The 17,554-nt window shown below is 42.0% G+C and overlaps 1 protein-coding gene across 1 annotated transcript in view; it reads left to right on the plus strand.

Annotated features, from left to right (window-relative positions):
* Nucleotides 1-15,937, plus strand: part of DNAH14 (dynein axonemal heavy chain 14) — a 133,529-nt gene extending 117,592 nt beyond the window's left edge. Inside the window, 11 exon segments of the mRNA XM_077925616.1 lie at nt 463-565; nt 1,284-1,511; nt 2,847-3,044; nt 5,311-5,510; nt 5,926-6,101; nt 6,923-7,119; nt 8,271-8,383; nt 11,245-11,378; nt 12,816-12,973; nt 14,902-15,048; nt 15,674-15,937. Coding sequence (XP_077781742.1) covers nt 463-565; nt 1,284-1,511; nt 2,847-3,044; nt 5,311-5,510; nt 5,926-6,101; nt 6,923-7,119; nt 8,271-8,383; nt 11,245-11,378; nt 12,816-12,973; nt 14,902-15,048; nt 15,674-15,886 — 1,867 coding nt within the window. The 3' untranslated portion in view covers nt 15,887-15,937.
* Nucleotides 15,938-17,554: the final 1,617 nt, after the last annotated feature.

Below are 17,554 nucleotides of genomic sequence, written 5' to 3' on the forward strand. Positions count from 1 at the left end.
TGGAGTAGCAACAGTTTTGTGTAATGGTCTCCCTGCTGAAATGCAAGAGGCCCCATCAATATTGACATTGTGCCAGCTCTTGAAGACAACCTGTTTAGACAAGCATTCTCCTGATCCCTTGACCTGATCCTCCTGTTGTAACCCTTTTAATGCTGTTTTAATTGTTTCACTCTTTTAATGGGATGTATTTTTATAATTGGTTTTACATTTGTAAACCACTCCGAAGCCATTTTGGCAAATAAGCAATATATAAATTTATTATAATAAAAATAAGTAGTAGTAATTATATCTATGTAAGGGGATTGTGAGATACAGCTGCATTTGTAGGTATGTGTACAGTTGTTGTTATACCACTTCTTGTAAAGATGAATTCTTGGTTAAATAATATTGAACGCCGTGCAGTACAACTTCATAGTCTGTTTTTAGACAGTGGTGGTGTTACAAAATTTGTTCTATCTACAGATTTACTGGATCACAGACAAATATAGACCCTCAGTTTAGACTCTGGTTAAGTTCAACGCCAGATCCATCTTTCCCTATACCTATCTTGCGCAAGGGCCTTAAGGTAAGATTTAAAGTAATCCCTTCAATTAGAGGGGATGGTTCAGAGGCCTTGAGGTGAATAATTCAAACAACCAGTTGGCCTGCACACCTGAATGGCTGTGTTACATAAGCTGCCTTGTGGTTATGGGAAGGTAGAGTACTTTAAAAGCAAATAAACCAACATCTTGGTAGAAGATTTATACTCTGTTGATTTCACTGGGACTTGAATATACAGTGGTGCCCCGCAAGACGAATGTCTTACAAGACGGAAAACCTGCTAGACGAAAGGGTTTTCCGTTTTGGAGGTGCTTCGCAAAACGAATTTCCTATGGGCTTGCTTCGCAAGACGAAAATGTATTGCGAGTTCCTGCAGGGGTTTTTTCCTCCCCCCCCCCTTTTTCCCAAGCCACTAAGCCGATTATCAGCTGATCCGCTAAGCCGCTAAGCCGCTTAACAGCTGATCCGCTAAGCCCGCTAAGCCGCTAATGGGCTTGCTTCGCAAGACGAAAAAACCGCAAGACAAAGAGACTCGCGGAACGGATTCTTTTCGTCTTGCGAGGCACCACTGTACCTCTCTCAGAATTACATCCAGCTAAAGGAAAGTCCAGCTGCTTTCAGAGGACTTCCATGTAATTAAATGTATTTACAATAATCTTTCCGTGATTCACTAGAAGGTAATATATTTATTTTGCTGAAGTCTGCTTGTTTTTTTCATAAACCGTCCTGCATATTTTCTAAAGATTGTAATAGAACCTCCCCATGGACTAAAGGGAACACTTCTTCAAACATTTGGAGTAAGTGGTACTGAAATAGTAACGGAAGCTGTATTCAACACCACCACCTGTGGGCCATCATGGAAAAGGTTGCTGTTCAGTCTGTGCTTCTTCAGTGCTGTAGTTCATGAAAGAAAGAAATATGGAGCTTTGGGCTGGAACATTCCATATGAATTTAATTCTTCAGATTTAGAGGTAAGAGGAAGTCTTGCAGACCGAAATAAAAGCATGATTGTAAATAGTATCATCTTAAAATAATACCTATTATAACCATAATTTCCAAACTGCGCCTAGTAGTGCTTCCATGCCTCCATAAATCTAGCAGATACAGAAGCAAGTAATTGCCAAGGCATACCCAATATTCACAAATAAATGAAAATTTATTTTTTTAAATTAACACTAAATGTGTACTTAATGAGTACCAGCTTAAACAATGGAAACAAAATACCAAATTTCTGCTGTAGTGATAACCAAGTGTATAGATACAGTCATTTCTGATTATTTTTATCTTGAACCAGGTGCACTAACCAAAATTGATGAAAACATCTTCCTGTCCTAGAGAATAAGATGTCGCTCACCTAGTGTTATGGGATTAAACTCCTCAGTCACCTCACTGTAATTATCTGATGATGCTCCTTCTCCTCCTTGCTTGCACATTACAAAAGCACCCCGTCACCCCCATGGATCTCTCTCCATAGAAGGTGGTGAGCGAAGCTCAGGTGGAGACAGAGCTATAAGAGAAAGGCACAGGCAAAAGAAAAAGGCCAATATTGGTCTACAGCTTTTGCCTGTATCTGTCTCTGAAAGCAGTGGTGAGATGATTTGCCCCTCCTCCCCCCCACTTACCGCTGCTGTTGGAGCCAGTCACTCCATCACCACAATCCAGAGACAGACACAGGCAGAAGCAGAAAATCCATTCTAGGTCCTTTCCAAACCTTTAAATCTGAATGCATCTCTTATTCGTGTGCTTCTTGCCTCCTGCCTCTTCTTCCCCCACCTCCAGTTGCCTGTAAGTTGTACTCTTTACTCTCCTCATTGCCACGATCCCCAGTTTTTTTTAAAAAAACTTTAGGGAATGCTTGGGCACACCCCTTTCACACCCCTATGACAAGACCCAGCCACAAAGGACACTAAATACATGTCTTGTTTACAATACCAGCAAAAGGACTACTGAATGAAGCATTTACACCTAGAAGTGCTTCATGTAGTCTGATACTTCAGAAAATTATAATAGTTTGGGCATGCCTTGTGTGGCTTTTATATATTTTTTCCTTTAAGCAATACACCCTCATTCTATGTCTTTAATTATTCTTTAAATTCATCTCCGTTTCAAAAAATAGTTCATCATATGGTACAGATAGTGACACCTCAGGACACACAAGTCCAAAGCTCTCCTGGGGGGCAGAGCTAGTCGCTTCATTCTTTGAATCATAGTGCTTGTCTCTGTAAAAAAGGAAATGTAGTGACAAGACATAACCACAGCAATAATGCTACAATAGAAAATACCTTTTTTCAAATTTTCTTCCCAAGATTTCGATCCAGGTGCTGGAGATTCTTCTTGGGAATCAAAAGAAGATTCCTTGGGAAGCACTGCGTTATATGACTGGCGAAGTAACATATGGAGGCCGTGTAACTGATAATTGGGATCGTCGGTGCATTCTTAACATTTTGGATAATTTCTATAACCCTTCTGTATTGCAGGAGGATTTTGCTTACACTGCTGATTGGGTAGGGGAAGCCATTTATTTTTTCATTATTTTACAGCACTTTAACAACCTGTACATTGTTATATAAAGGGTTGGTTCAGCCCTAACAGGAAATCGTGGTTTCCTACTACTGTATGCGCATGCACCATAGTAAGACTTAGGATCACATTTTACCCTCCCTTCTCACCTGTGTCCCTCTTTTGCATGCAAAAGGAGATTAAAAACTTTCTGTTGTGATTTTAAACTAACCACAGTTTTCTGTTATAAAACTGTAGTCAAAAAGGGTCTAAGTGCCAGATGTGATACTCTTACTTTGGCTGTTTTGTACATTTTGGTCCAAAAGACTTGTTTTGCATGGACAGCTCTGCACTGCAGAGATATCGCTCACCTACGAGCATCTTAATGCCTCTAGACTGGAACCCAATATACACTGCCAAGAGGAGAAAAGGGCAGAACTAGCCATGGAAAAACTGTTATCTGGACTCAGAGAACTCAGTGTCAGGAGCTTGTCCTACTCTCGAGTAGGACCCTGGCAGAGACACATGCCCGACTGACAAGTTCCCTTCCTCCTGGTCGATCATTCGGGAGCTTTAAAAGCTTTCTTCTGCCCGAACATCACAGCAACTGATGCCAACAGACATCGACACAATCAGGGATCCACAGAGTCGTCGCAGCTTGCGTAACAGACCTCAGCAACTCAGTGTTTTGGCTTATCTACTTTATTTACAAATAAACACACACGGAGCACTGCAACATGGCTCCCTCTCTCTCTAGCATCAGACAGCAAAGAGAAAAAACAAAGGACAATAGTCCCACTTCACGGAACACAGTAACACAAACATCCTGTTTCTGTCACTTCTGTGGAGTCAAAACATACACCGTCATGTGATAGACAAAAATCCCATGACTGCAATCAGGGAGCAGGAATTCTAACACTGGCTGGCTAGAGCATATGAGAGTTTAAATGACCAGTCAGGCTCAAACCATGGCTTCAGAACCTTGTTTCTTCTCTTAGAGTGAATTCCCTGAGTTCAGACATATTTGATAACCAGGGACAGCCCAGGACGTCTTTCCACTAGAGGCAAAACCCCCAGTGTTGTCCCCCACCTCCTGCCCCCCCACCTGGCGACTGGCACTTGCTTGCTGCCTCCTGCTCCTCAACCCCAGAGGTGTGCTCATGGATGGTGGTTGAATGCTCCTCTTCTCATCCCTGGGCTGCCCTGAAGAGGGTGAGCAGAAGGAAGATGGTGGCCCAAGGGCAAGTAGAAGAGTGTGCCACTGCAGCCATCAGGGCCAAGGAGCACCTAGCAGCAGTAAGCGCCTGGCAGTGGCAAGTACTGAGTGCCAGGTTCCTGGTGGCAAGAGGCAGGAAGTGGCAGTGGGGGGTGCCTGTTCCAGTTGTGAGAGGGGGTGCATGATGGTGTGGGGAGTGGTGGCACTATTGCTGGCAGTGAAGTGGCTGGAGGTGCAGCAGCAGCACCCCCCCAATGAAACACTGGTTTGTCTTGCCACTTTGGGTGGCAGCTCCTACCTCGCCATCTCCCAAAGCACATACATCCTGCCTGTGCAACGTGCTGCCATCTGCCTTATTGCAGGGCAGATTCGAGGGGGAACCATACATGGAATGAGTCTGCCCCTGCGGCTTGATGGAGGTAGAAACTGTCTCTCATGTCTTGTTACGCTGCCGTATTTATCACTCCTGTTATACAAAAATCTGCAAATGGGTTCGAACTTCAATGTCTAAAACTCCTGGTAAAAGACAAGGATCTGGAGATTACACTAAGGGTGGCCAAATTCTGTGCGACTGTCATAAAACTTAGGGAACAAGCTGTACTACCAAAATGATTAAGGTTTTAAATGATAATTTTATGTTATATTTTAGTGATCAAGATTTAATATATTTTTAAACTGCCGCTATATCTGAATTGTCTCTGTCATACCCAATTGCAATTCAATGTATTCCTGTTGTATTTTATGATTTTCCTGATATTGTAAGTGACCTGGATCTGGTCTGTGACCGTAATAATAAAATTCTATTCTATTCTATCCTGCCTGTGAAAGTTCATAGGCCTATACTAGGAAATAAATATCATTCAGAATATACTTGACATTCCTACCGATGCAATGTTCCCTAGCTTTGTGAGCGAACTTATTTTGTATGGATCTATTCTTGAAGGTGAATTCTGATCTACCTTGAACAATGGCTCTATTTGGTTTCTAGTGTTCTCCTGTGAGGATGTGGGCTGAAGACATTAGTAGATGAAAAGCATTTTTCATTGGTTTTGCAGGTATATCAACCCATATCTGAAAAAGATACTTTGAAAGAATGCAGAGCCTATCTACGATCTCTTCCGGAGAGCGATTCTCCAGAACTCTTTGGAATGCATCATTGTGCAGAAAGAGCATACCTAAAGTCTCAAGCACAGTTATTTATTGAGTCAGTTGCCAGGACTCAACCAGCAATGACTACAGACACTCTCATCATCAGGTCACTCTTTGTAGATTTCTTCTTCTGTTTCTGGAATATGACCACAAACTAATAGAGTTAAGCATGCTTAAATCACCTAACCTCACACAGAACAGAGAAGAGAAAAGATCCCATTACTGACTCCGCTCGTTGCAGCTTCTCACCTCTTCTAATTTCCTTTTGTTGTTCATTTTCCCAACACCTTCTCGGAGTTACATGTGGGATTGACAACATAAACATGAGAATATTAGCATTAACCAATTTTTGCATATGTACTGTAATATGCAAAATCAGGTGCACTACCCCACAAAGAATGCCTAGGATTATTTATTTGACAATGAACAATGAGCAACATGCAGTGAAACAAGGGGGGCATTAACTTGATTGATAATGATTGATAACTCTAAGACATTGGGTGTTTATTTGTTTGTTCTAGTGGCAAAAAGACTCCAGATGAAATAGTATTGGAAATAGCATCTGACATTCAAATTAGGCTACCACTGACTGTAGAAGTTATGGGACAGACACCTGAAACTGAACCCAAAGAAAAAGTTACATTTGAAAGCTTCAAGTCAGGCTCAGTTTGGGCTGCACTTGCAAAGGTTGCAAAAGGTCAGAACTTTGATTCACATAATGTAAAATTAAATTTAGCTTTATCTTTATCTTGCAAGAAGGAATATACGTATATATAGTTCTGGTCTGTTTATTATTGTTGAGAATACATAATGAGGAATAAAATCAATAAATAATGATAAAATATATAGCACTCCAACATCTAAGATTAGGTGATTTCTCCTAATTAGCAATTTGATGCTGAGTGTTGGCAGTGAGTATTCTTACATGGAAGCAGGAGGAATTTATGGCATTGTGTCACAGCTGGAATATCTTGGAACTAAATGCATAAGAATTAGTCCAGAATTTGCTCAGGGGTGTGTGTCTGTAGGCAAACACCTTCTCTCTTGGTTAAACCTTTTAACAACTATGTTTCTAGCTACTTTTAATTGATGTGCTTTATTGAATATGCTGTTAATTTATTGCTTTATTACTGTGGTTAATGACACTTATTTTACGTTGACTGTTTGATATTTTTCAGTGTTTTTGCTTGTCTTTAAGTTTTTGTAATTTTAAAACTTTAATAATAATTTTGCGATTCTTTAGCTTTGTGTTTCTTGTTGTATGCTGCTTTTAGAGGACTTGTCTAGAAAGGACCCCTAAAAATGTTTTAAATAAGTAAATACTGTAAGTTGGTACTGACCAATATGCCAGAAGCAGAAGATCCAAATAGTGTCCCCTCTCTAAGAAAAAATATAATAATATTTGTATATTATTGACAGTTTTCTGCCTTTTAGTAGTGCCCCAAATATTCAGCTCGATGCAGCTAACTTGCTCTACTTATCAGTGAGATAACCAGTGGGTCTTATTTTCTATTGTAGGTCCTGGTTCTTTTATGAGTTCAACTTTGCTAATTGTCTTGCATCAGGAGATTAAAAGGTATAATCATTTATTATCCATAATAATGCAGTCATTACATGGACTTCAACAAGGTATCAAAGGCGAGATTATCTTTACCACAGCACTAGAAGAGCTTTATAATTCAGTATTGAAAAACAAAGTTCCTGAACTGTGGCAGGTAGGTGAACAGTTTCTCTGTGAATCAAAAAATAAACTTTTAGGATGAGATTATGGACTTAGCTACATTGGCCCCCAAAAAGCACTTTACATGTGTTGTATGTGCATTATAGCACTACAACACAAGATGGCGCTGTGGAGTTTCGTTTTTGCCAACCTGATTTCTCATACAAAATTTACAATGTGTTTAACTGAAACACTGCTTTGATGTGTCTACTTCCAGCCCCAGTTGTGGCTGTCCACCTGCAGAACAGACTTTTGCTCACCAAATGTGATTTCCCCTTCTTTGCTTCCCCACTGCAGTCTCTGCATGTCCACCAAAGAAAACCAGAAAGGAGATACTATATCTCAACCCTAGATCGTGATTTGTTTCACTGTAACTAACTACACTCACTAGCTAGCCTCAAATCATGGTTTGTTGTTGTATTAGTTATCATGGTTTATTCAAGTGAAACAAACCAGTTTGCCTGTCTGCAGGGATCTCACCTGTTATCCAAGAATTCTCCAAGATTATAGATAGAGGCTCTGAGATCACATCCTTAAGCTTTTTGAATCAGCCTTATTTTTTTAGTAACTTACAGAGTCTCTGTTTTCAAGTCATAGAACCGCCTTAAAGTCCAGAATGCATGTCTGACTACACTCAGCTTTACCTTGCCTCTGTATCATGAAACCCGAGGACATGATTACTTCATCACAAGGTTCCCAGTATTTCTACTTTGTTAATCAGCTCCTCTCTGTTGGTGAGGATCAGGTCCAAGACAGCTGATCCCCCTTAGTCCTGATACCACGATTCCCTAGCAGTTCACAAAACCAGAATGGAATCCTGGCAGTAATTCTTAACATCTTCAGAATCTCAGCAGTCTATTTTTATTTTTCTCTTTAAAAGTGGGTTTCTAGCCTCCATAGTAAAAAAAACTGCTTGAGTGGACAATGCCTTTTAAATCACATAAAGTTGTTTCTTTCCATACTATTTCCAGCTGCCAGGGGTTGAGTAGGGTTTCCATGTCCTGTATAGTGTGTGTGTGTGTTTTTGCATGCATCTGCTCAGAGATTACACAACTCTTTTACCTGAGTGGGAAGAATGAATGATCAATTTTATTTTTGTAAATTTTAAAAACATGATATTGTGCTTTTTCTGCTATTACATAACAGCAACATTCCTATAAATCACTTAAACCTCTGGGATCCTGGATTGATGACCTTGTTTTACGAGTGACTTTCTTTTCCATGTGGGCTAAACAAGTTATCACCTTTATGGAATCAAGGTAAAATGCAAAATATTAGAACAGTAAAGATTCTGGTGAAGTATATAAAGAAATGGCTTTGGCAAGAGTAGAGTTAAAATGCCACGGTTAACATTGGAATTGTAAATTTTCTGATACCTACTATAGAAATCCAGAAACAAATTATGAACATGACATATCCAGTGCAGGCAAATTCCTATTTTGAACCTGATACGTATATGGGATCTGCAGCAAAGTGTTGGCATTTGGACTGCAACCTTCTCTGTTGTCGAGCTGTTCTGGTCGGCTAGGAGTGAGAACAATTTGGCTTCACAAGAGTGGCCCGGGATGGCAGATAGGAGCGGCGTGATGGTCTCGTCCCTGAGATCTTTATATAGGGAGCAAGACAAGAGAACGTGTGACACAGTCTCTACGTAGCCAGCTCCACAGGGGCAGAGCCGGTTCTCGAATGAATTTTTTCATTTGGACTGCTCCTGTTCAAGTTCTCAGCCACTCCCTTCCATTCCCTTTCCCTTCCATATTTTCTATTTTCCCTGTAAAAGTCAGTTGGCATTCTATGTCCGTGGTTCTTGGATTAGTAGTGGGGTGCAGGAGGCCCCTCTTTGGGTCTCTCTCTCTAAAGTTTTTTTCTTTTGTATCTCTGTAAACCTTGGGCACTACTGCTGCTTCACAAATACCGTACTTTTCGCACCATAACACTCAGTTTTTTCCCCCTAAAAGGTAAAGGGAAATGTGTGTGCGTGTTATGGAGCGAATGCAGGCAGGAGGAGCCGCTCTTGCTGGCTATTTGGCAGCCTCTCTTCCTCCGCTTGGCTTGCTGAGAAGCTGGCAACAGCTGAGCAACAGCTGAGTGTCGGGAGACAGCCTCTCTCCCTCCTGTCTGCCTGCTCTATGGCTTTTTGGGGAGGTGGGAGAAGGGAGGCAGCTTGGAAGCCGGCAAGAGCTGCCTGCAGCGTGTAAAAGCCAAGGTGGGAGAAGGGAGACAGCCTCTCTCCCTCCTGTCTGCCTGCTCTATGGCTTTTTGGGGAGGTGGGAGAAGGGAGGCAGCTTGGAAGCCGGCAAGAGCTGCCTGCAGCGTGTAAAAGCCAAGGTGGGAGAAGGGAGACAGCCTCTCTCCCTCCTGTCTGCCTGCTCTATGGCTTTTTGGGGAGGTGGGAGAAGGGAGGCAGCTTGGAAGCCGGCAAGAGCTGCCTGCAGCTTGTAAAAGCCAAGGTGGGAGAAGGGAGACAGCCTCTCTTTCTCAGTGTCTGCCTGCTCTATGGCTCTCCCTTACACACATGTAAGTGGCTCTTACTCTGCTTTCTTTACAATGAGCTGGAAGGAGGGACAAAGAGGGCATCCCCTTCCGTCCCTCCCCCAGCACCTCACCGGTAAATTCAAACAAAGCTGCTTACAAGGCTTGTGTCCCTGCGTCTCCTCCTCTTTTTGCTTCGGTTCGAGGCAAGGCAGCTGCACAAATGTGAGCTCCCCCTCTCTCTTCCTTCCCTCCCTCCCTCCCTCTTCCAACTTCAAAAAATATTGGGGGGACAGCCAGGTAAGCCCCACTCACATACCACAATGGGGGGTGGGTGATGACTCCCTCAAATATTTAATGGGGGGGTGAAGGCACCTAGGCCCATAGGAGTTGGCTGCTTTGCCTAGGACAAGTGTGAGCTCCCCCCCCCCTTCTTCCTTCATCACTGTATTGGAGATACCATACATTACTGACAGTTCCTTCATTCACGTGGTTACAAAGCACGGATCCACATGGATCCTCAGGATTTTTGCACTGGGTCACCCCAAATTCACCATCAGATCACATAGCATGTCCATGGCTACAGCTTGCACCAAAAAAATCACGCACCCACTGTTGCCTGGGGCCGCAGTGGTGCAAAAACGTGGTTACAAAGCACGGATCCACATGGATCCTCAGGATTTTTGCATTGGGCTACCCCAAACTCACCGTCAGATCACATGTCTGTGGCCACAGCATGAACCACAAAAATCATACATCCACTGTTTTGTTTAGAATATTTTTTTTCTTGTTTTCCTCCTCTAAAAACTATGTGCGTGTTATGGTTGGGAGCGTGTTATAGAGCGAAAAATACGGTAACTGCCTCCATTCAGAGCTGTGCTGTAACTTCTGAATCTTCCCCAGACCTGCCTTTTTCTTTAATAATCAATTCATCCTTCTGGATGATGGGCACATGTGGAAAGGGAGAAAGAACCACCTCTACTGTTATGTATACTTGTTGTTCCCATTCCATTTTTCATTCCTCGGAAAGGCCGTTGTTTGGATAATGGATGGCATTCTTCACAGGTTAATGCCTTCAGCTGGAAGGAATTGGTGGGATCTACTAAGCCTTGTGGCTCGTCTCACCAGACTCAACCAGCTTGCAGTTTACAGTATTTGTTTATTTACTGAATTTGCATACCGCCCATCTGAAGATCCCAGGGTGATTGATTCACAGAATAAAATCACAAAGTACATAATAAAAACAAGAACAAACCAAGCCAATAACCCCCCTGCCCAGAAACACATTTACAAAAATATAGTCTGTTAATCAGCCAAATTAATGTGACCTCTCCCATTATTTTAAACTACCCCCCCCCCGTGTTCCTCCCTATGCTCCTATGCCATAGGCACTGCTGTTGTGCAATTTGCCTTCCCTTTTGCTCTTAGCCCTGACTTCATGAAAATCTAGGATTGTGATGTGGTACTAGAAATCCTCCAATGGGGGCTGCATGATGACACTCTTATATTTACTCTTACATATGTATGGGTTGTACTTTTATAGTGGTTAAGCCTTTGGCTAGTGCAGATTGTCATTATTTATTGTATTGTATAATTGACCATTTAAAACCATAATTAATATATACTTCTAAACTTATCATTCTTAAAGGCATCAGCATTTAGTGGTACTTCAGAAGCTAACCAAAACAACTATGCAACCTGGTGAGGAACTTGACCCCTTTGATGGCAGCTCTCAGGCACACCCCAGCTGCTTTTGGCTTCCAGCTTTCTTCTTTCCACAAGGTACATAATTTCATGGACAGTTACTATTTTCAGCAGTGTGTAGATAAGGAGTGGGGAACTGTGGCTGCCTACCAGGTCATTGTTAGGGGTTGGCATAGCAGGGGCTGAGTCTTTCGTCTCTTGTGCCAGGCCCCAGATTTCATGTCCCTCCCCTTTTTCCAAAACTTTTTTTTTTTAATAAGGAAGTCCTCATAGGGTGGCTTGGTGCACTGCAAAGTGCAGTGCCAGTGAGGCCCCAGCCACTTGCCCCCTTAATTTGCTTTCCAGCTGAGGCACAGATTTTATTGATCTGTGGTGCTGGGTAGCATATGTGGATCATTTTGGCTGGTGACAGGAAGCCATCAACAAGACAAAGATTCTCTGCTGGGTGCAGAGGGGTGGAGCCCCACCCTGGGCAGTTAGCAAAAGACAAGAGAGCTGGGAGGGAGGGGTTTCAGAATTGCAGTGGGCTCAGGTAAGCAAGAGGAAAAATAGTTTTGTTTCGGGGAATTAGTTTGCAAGTTGGAGAAAAGGGAGTCACAGCACAATGTGGATTGACAGTTTGAACCCAACATAGCAGCCATGAGAGAAACAGGACCCTTCTAGAATGTAAACTGGAAGTCCCCACACCCAATCCTAAACTCAGGTTGTATATATGTGTAAATAAACCATATACAGGCAACCCCCGTTTTAGGCATGACCAATATGCACAGTGCCAGAACCAGGGGTGCCAACTTGAATAAAATATTGTGGGAGCCCAGGTAAGCTCTGTCCTATATAATCAGCCACATGATGTAGTGCACACACACCATTTGAATGGGAACGTCTATCAATTTTTGTGGAGACCCTGCCCCCTCAACTATGGGGGCCGAAGCCCCCATGGCCCCTATGCCCAGAACTGACCCGGAAATGTAATAAAAGACTTCACTAAAAGGGTGGGGCAGGGTGAGGCAAAGGCAGAATGGGGTGTTTCAGTTACATGATTTCACGCAAGCATGCAGTGACCCGGAACACAAGCCCTGCACAAATCGGGGCTTGCCTATACCATAAAGACCCCATAGTCTACTCTGTGCCTTATTGTCCAACAAGCACAGACCCTGGTAAGTAGGCCTAGAACCCCTGGAGTCTCGCGCCACTCAGATTGGGGTGGCGTGCAACAATATGTTTAAACATTTGTACAAAACATATTGCAATGCTGAAAAGGGTTCAGAAAAGGGCGACCAAGATGATCAAAGGTTTGGAGCAACTTCCCTATGAAGAAAGATTACATTTGGGGCTTTTTAGTTTAAGAAAAAGAGTAAGAAGACATGATAGGTGTGTATAAGGTTATGCATAGTGTGAGGGAAAAGTGGATAAAGATTTTTCCTTTTTAGTCAACTAAAGCTGACTAAAGCCTAGTCTCACACCTCTTGCTCCAACATGTGCTCACAAACTCATACATGTATTTTATTCCTGCAGGATTTCTTACTGCAGTTCTTCAGAATTACGCTCGCCAGAAAGAATTGCCAGTGGATTCTCTTAATTTTATCCACAAAGTTCTTCCATTCGTTCAGGATGAAGATCAGGGTCTTAGATTTTTCAGCGCAAAAGAAGCTATAATAAGCAAAGCATTTAAGGTAAGAAAAAAAGAGCACATGTAGCATAATGGTTAATGAGCTTTGAGCTGGATGATTAATCTAAGTCATTGTTATGGCCTTATACAATGTTTTTTTTAAAAAAATACTGAGAAAATGTATGTGATATGTTCTGATCATATTGGGAAGATACTATTGAAGAGTGTCTGGAACACATTTCTGAAACAACATAGAGAAGAAAATCCTATGGGGGAAAGTTGCAGGGGCAGGTTAGGGTGTGAATACCCTTCTAATTCTGCAGTGCCAAAGTATTTTCCTTCTGAAGCACAGTTACTTCATTTTCAAAGGAAAAGGAACCACTTTCTGCAACTCTCAAATGACTTCCTGCCAGGACTCAATAATTCTACACACACACAAAAATTCGAGCATCAAGAGACACTTTAAAGTAAAGGGTAAAGGGACCCCTGACCATTAGGTCCAGTCGAGACCAACTCTGGGGTTGCGGCGCTCATCTTGCTTTATTGGCTGAGGGAGCCAGCGTAAAGTTTCTGGGTCATGTGGCCAGCATGACTAAGCCGCTTCTGGTGAACCAGAGCAGCGCACGTTTACCTTCCCGCCAGAGCGGTACCTATTTATCTACTTCCACTTTGACGTGCTTTCGAACTGCTAGGTGGGCAGGAGGAGGGACCGAGCAACGGGAGCTCATCCCGTCACAGGGATTCAAATCACTGACCTTCTGATCGGCAAGTCCTAGGCTCAGTGGTTTAATCCACAGCACCACCCACATTCCGAGACACTTTACTTAAGTTCAAATTCAGTTGGGCCAGCCTCCTTTTGCCCGTTTAAAAAGTACTAGAACACCTTATGCAGGGGAGGGGGAGGGAGGTGGTAGCCAACAGTGTGCTATCCTGATATTGCTGGTGAGAATTGTAGTCCTGCAGCACTTTGAGGGCATCACACTGACTACTCCTGAGCTTCAGCCATGCTTAACATCATATAGGAAGACCAACATACTGTGTTGCCTATCAGTTAAAATGTAATTTACAGGTTACCACTGAATGTAGATGTGAAGGATGGTGTCGTGGAGGCTGAATAGCCGTCATTCTACCTCTGTAAAGGATTGCTTCACTAACTGCTGAATGCATGAAAAATTGATACATAACAATGCCTTTTCCATTGGGTTGATAGTGATTTTGTTTGACCAACATAGTACAGTCATACCTTGGATCCCGAATGCCTTGCTATTCAAACGTTTTGGCTCCCGAATGCTGCAAACCCGGAAGTGAGTGTTCTGGTATGCGAACAGTCTTTGGAACCCAAACGTCCAATTGGCTGTAGCCAATCAGAAGCCGCACTTCGGTTTCCAAATGTTTTGGAAATAGAAAGGACTTCCAGAACAGATTCTGTTCAACTTCCGAGGTAGGACTGTAGTACTGACCCACCTGCCAATGCTACCTGTAGGTCAGGTGCCTCTCAGGAGAACACCATGACAGCCAGGTCAAGTTCCCTATCTTAAAACATTTATATCATCATGTTGTTGTCGTTTAGTCGTGTCCGACTCTTCGTGACCCCCTGGACCAGACCACGCCAGGCACTCCTGTCTTCCACTGCCTCCCGCAGTTTTGTCAAACTCATGCTGGTAGCTTCGAGAACACTGTCCAACCATATCGTCCTCTGTCGTCCCCTTCTCCTTGTGCCCTCCATCTTTCCCAACATCAGGGTCTTTCCCAGGGAGTCTTCTCTTCTCATGAGGTGGCCAAAGTATTGGAGCCTCAGCTTCACGATCTGTCCTTCCAGTGAGCACTCAGGGCTGATTTCCTTAAGAATGGGGAGGTTTGATCTTCTTGCAGTCCATGGGACTCTCAAGAGTCTCTTCCAGTACCATAATAGCTGGTCATAAATTTTGAAGGTTTTATGGAGTCTCGTGGACTAAAAACAAACATTCATCTATCATTTTTGTTGACTTTCAGGAATCTTCTCGGTGTGAAACTGGAGTTATAGTTTGTGGCTTATACATAGATGGTGCTTGCTGGAATCCCACTACAAAGACATTGGAAGAGCCTGAGCTTCACCAGAGATTTTATCCACTACCAGACATACATTTTTTACCAAAAAAGGTGATTTGAATAAAATGTACATTCTGTGTTATAACAAAAGCTCAGGGTGGCAACAGGTAACACTAATGATACAAATTTTGCAAGTTGGGAGCAGCTATATAATCTTATATTTATACCTGAAATGAGAAACATTTGATTTCCTTGTATCATTTTACTACATCATGCACTCCTTTTCTCACCCACTCCCTTATTCTGACTCCAAGTTTCAACCTGTAAAGTGTTTTTGTCCATGTTGCATGTGCCTGGTGTTTATGGCAGTTGTGGTGCATCTGGCTGGCTGTTCTGAATCTATGACGAATTAACAGTGTGCTGTGCTTGTGCAAACAATTGTCAGGCTACTTGTGTAGAAAAAAAGCTCACCCACCGCTCCATCACCAGATGGGTGCTGAAGGTAGAGGCTCATACTAACATCTAGAACCCCTTCCCCCTTAAAAGAGGAGACAGATACACAAAGTTTGCCTATGTTGTGCTGTGATTTCCTGCTTCGCATATTGGTTGCATGCACATACTGTATACTGTATGTTTTGCGTGCTACTCTTTCATATTCCTCTCATATACAGTCTATTTAAAAGATCGGTGTTATGCTAATATGTATTATTAATTCATCAACACTTCTCTTTTGAAGATGGCCTCCCATGCAAGACCCCATTGTCTAGAGGAGGAAGAAGTCTGGCTACTTTATGAATGTCCACTATACAGGACACCTGAAAGATCAGGAACACTGTCCTCTACAGGTATATCAACTAATTTTATAACAGTAGTTAACCTACCAAGTCTTATAGCACCCAGCCACTGGATAACAAGAGGTGTTGCACTGTTATGCCAACTAGATGACTGAGAAAATTGAAAAAATAATTACCCCTTAAACTTTGATACTCTTCAGACTGTTGGACCAGTTTTGGTAAATGGATGCTTAAGAATAAACAGTATTTATTGTGGTTTTCATTATGATTTATCTTCTCTTTATTTATATAAGCATAGTAGCAGGTTAATTAAACTTATTTGTGTTCAGTCAGATGTGTGTCAAGCTAGCCATGTGGTAAAGTTGGACTTCCTCAGCTCCAGCAATAAACTTCTAGTGCTTGCTTACCGCAGTATTGTTTCTAATAGTGACCAGCCCAATGCTGCTGGAGCCTTACAATGAGGGCATTAAAGTGATTGCCACTGTCTTGAATCAGAATTGTACAGTTGGAAGGGACCCTCAGGATCATCTAATCCAACCCCCTGCAGTGCAGGCATATGCAGCTGTCCCATACGGGGATCAAACCTGCAACTTTGGCATTAACAGCACCAACTGAGCCATCCAAATCTGTAGCATGCCTACTGAACAAAAAGTATGAGTCATTTCTATTGCTCTGCACTTTTTACCTCTGACTCCATTTACCATCATGCAACCAGGGAGGTTTGTGAACATGACAAAGCAGCCCTGAGTTTTCCACCTCTGTAGTATGAGAAGGGCTCAAATGAATATGGCAGATCCTATGTTTATTTATTTCCTGAGTAGGAGTGTGAGCTTTTCAACCTCTTTCTGGGTAGAATGCATGTAATTCACCTGAACTCGGCTAGAACTCTTAAGAACTTAAACTATCCCAGGACACAGATACATCTTCAATCAGAGCTACTTATATATTCAAAGGGCAAACAAAAATGTTAGAAGTCTCTTCCAAGTAAATAATTACATCTGCACAAAATCATTTCTAGATTAAATTTTAATTATGCAAGTTACTTTTTATGAAGTTCAATCTAAAGGAGTACATTTTAGATGTAAAAAGGTGTAACAAACATGACACATTGCAGTTTATATTAGTCAGGAACCACACTCCTGGGAGAACATGCTCATATAAAAAGATTACTCATTTTCCTTTAGAAGATATTTTAGAATTATCCGAAAATAGTGGTATTTCTACAATTTTCTTTGCATAACAAATTACAATAGATATTTTGAAGCACTCAATGTTTATAAGGATTTTTTCTGCTCTAAACAGATGTTATGCAGGCTAAAGAAAGTTGTCATGATCATTTCTGCCACACAACACACACAGTCAATTTACAATCTTGTACAGCAGTAACTAAAATGGCTCATACAAATATACAGAGTACAATATGGATCCCCATAGGGCATAAGAGTGCTGTTATCCCCATCACTCAAGGCTATTCATGTTCCAAAGAGGACTGGTTAGACGGGGATATGGGCATTCGTTAAGTAAGCCCTACAGTGATCCACAATCATGCATTTTAAACGGAAAACAATTGTTATCAAGAACTATGCTACAAATTCATAAATGCAAAATATAGTCAAATTAAAAATGGGTACTTTGCTATTATTAAATGGATAATTTTTATCAGCTGTAAAAATTTCAACAGACCTGCTTTCTAATTTAATATATTAAAATGGCAATTATTCCTTCCATTTAGGTAAATAATTCCACCTTATAGCCAATTCAGTAAAAAACTATTCAATAAAATTTTATAGATGTTCTGCTACAAACAGCATAAAACCACATAG

Source organism: Podarcis muralis, chromosome 3, assembly GCF_964188315.1.
Source record: "Podarcis muralis chromosome 3, rPodMur119.hap1.1, whole genome shotgun sequence".
Taxonomy (NCBI): domain Eukaryota; kingdom Metazoa; phylum Chordata; class Lepidosauria; order Squamata; family Lacertidae; genus Podarcis; species Podarcis muralis.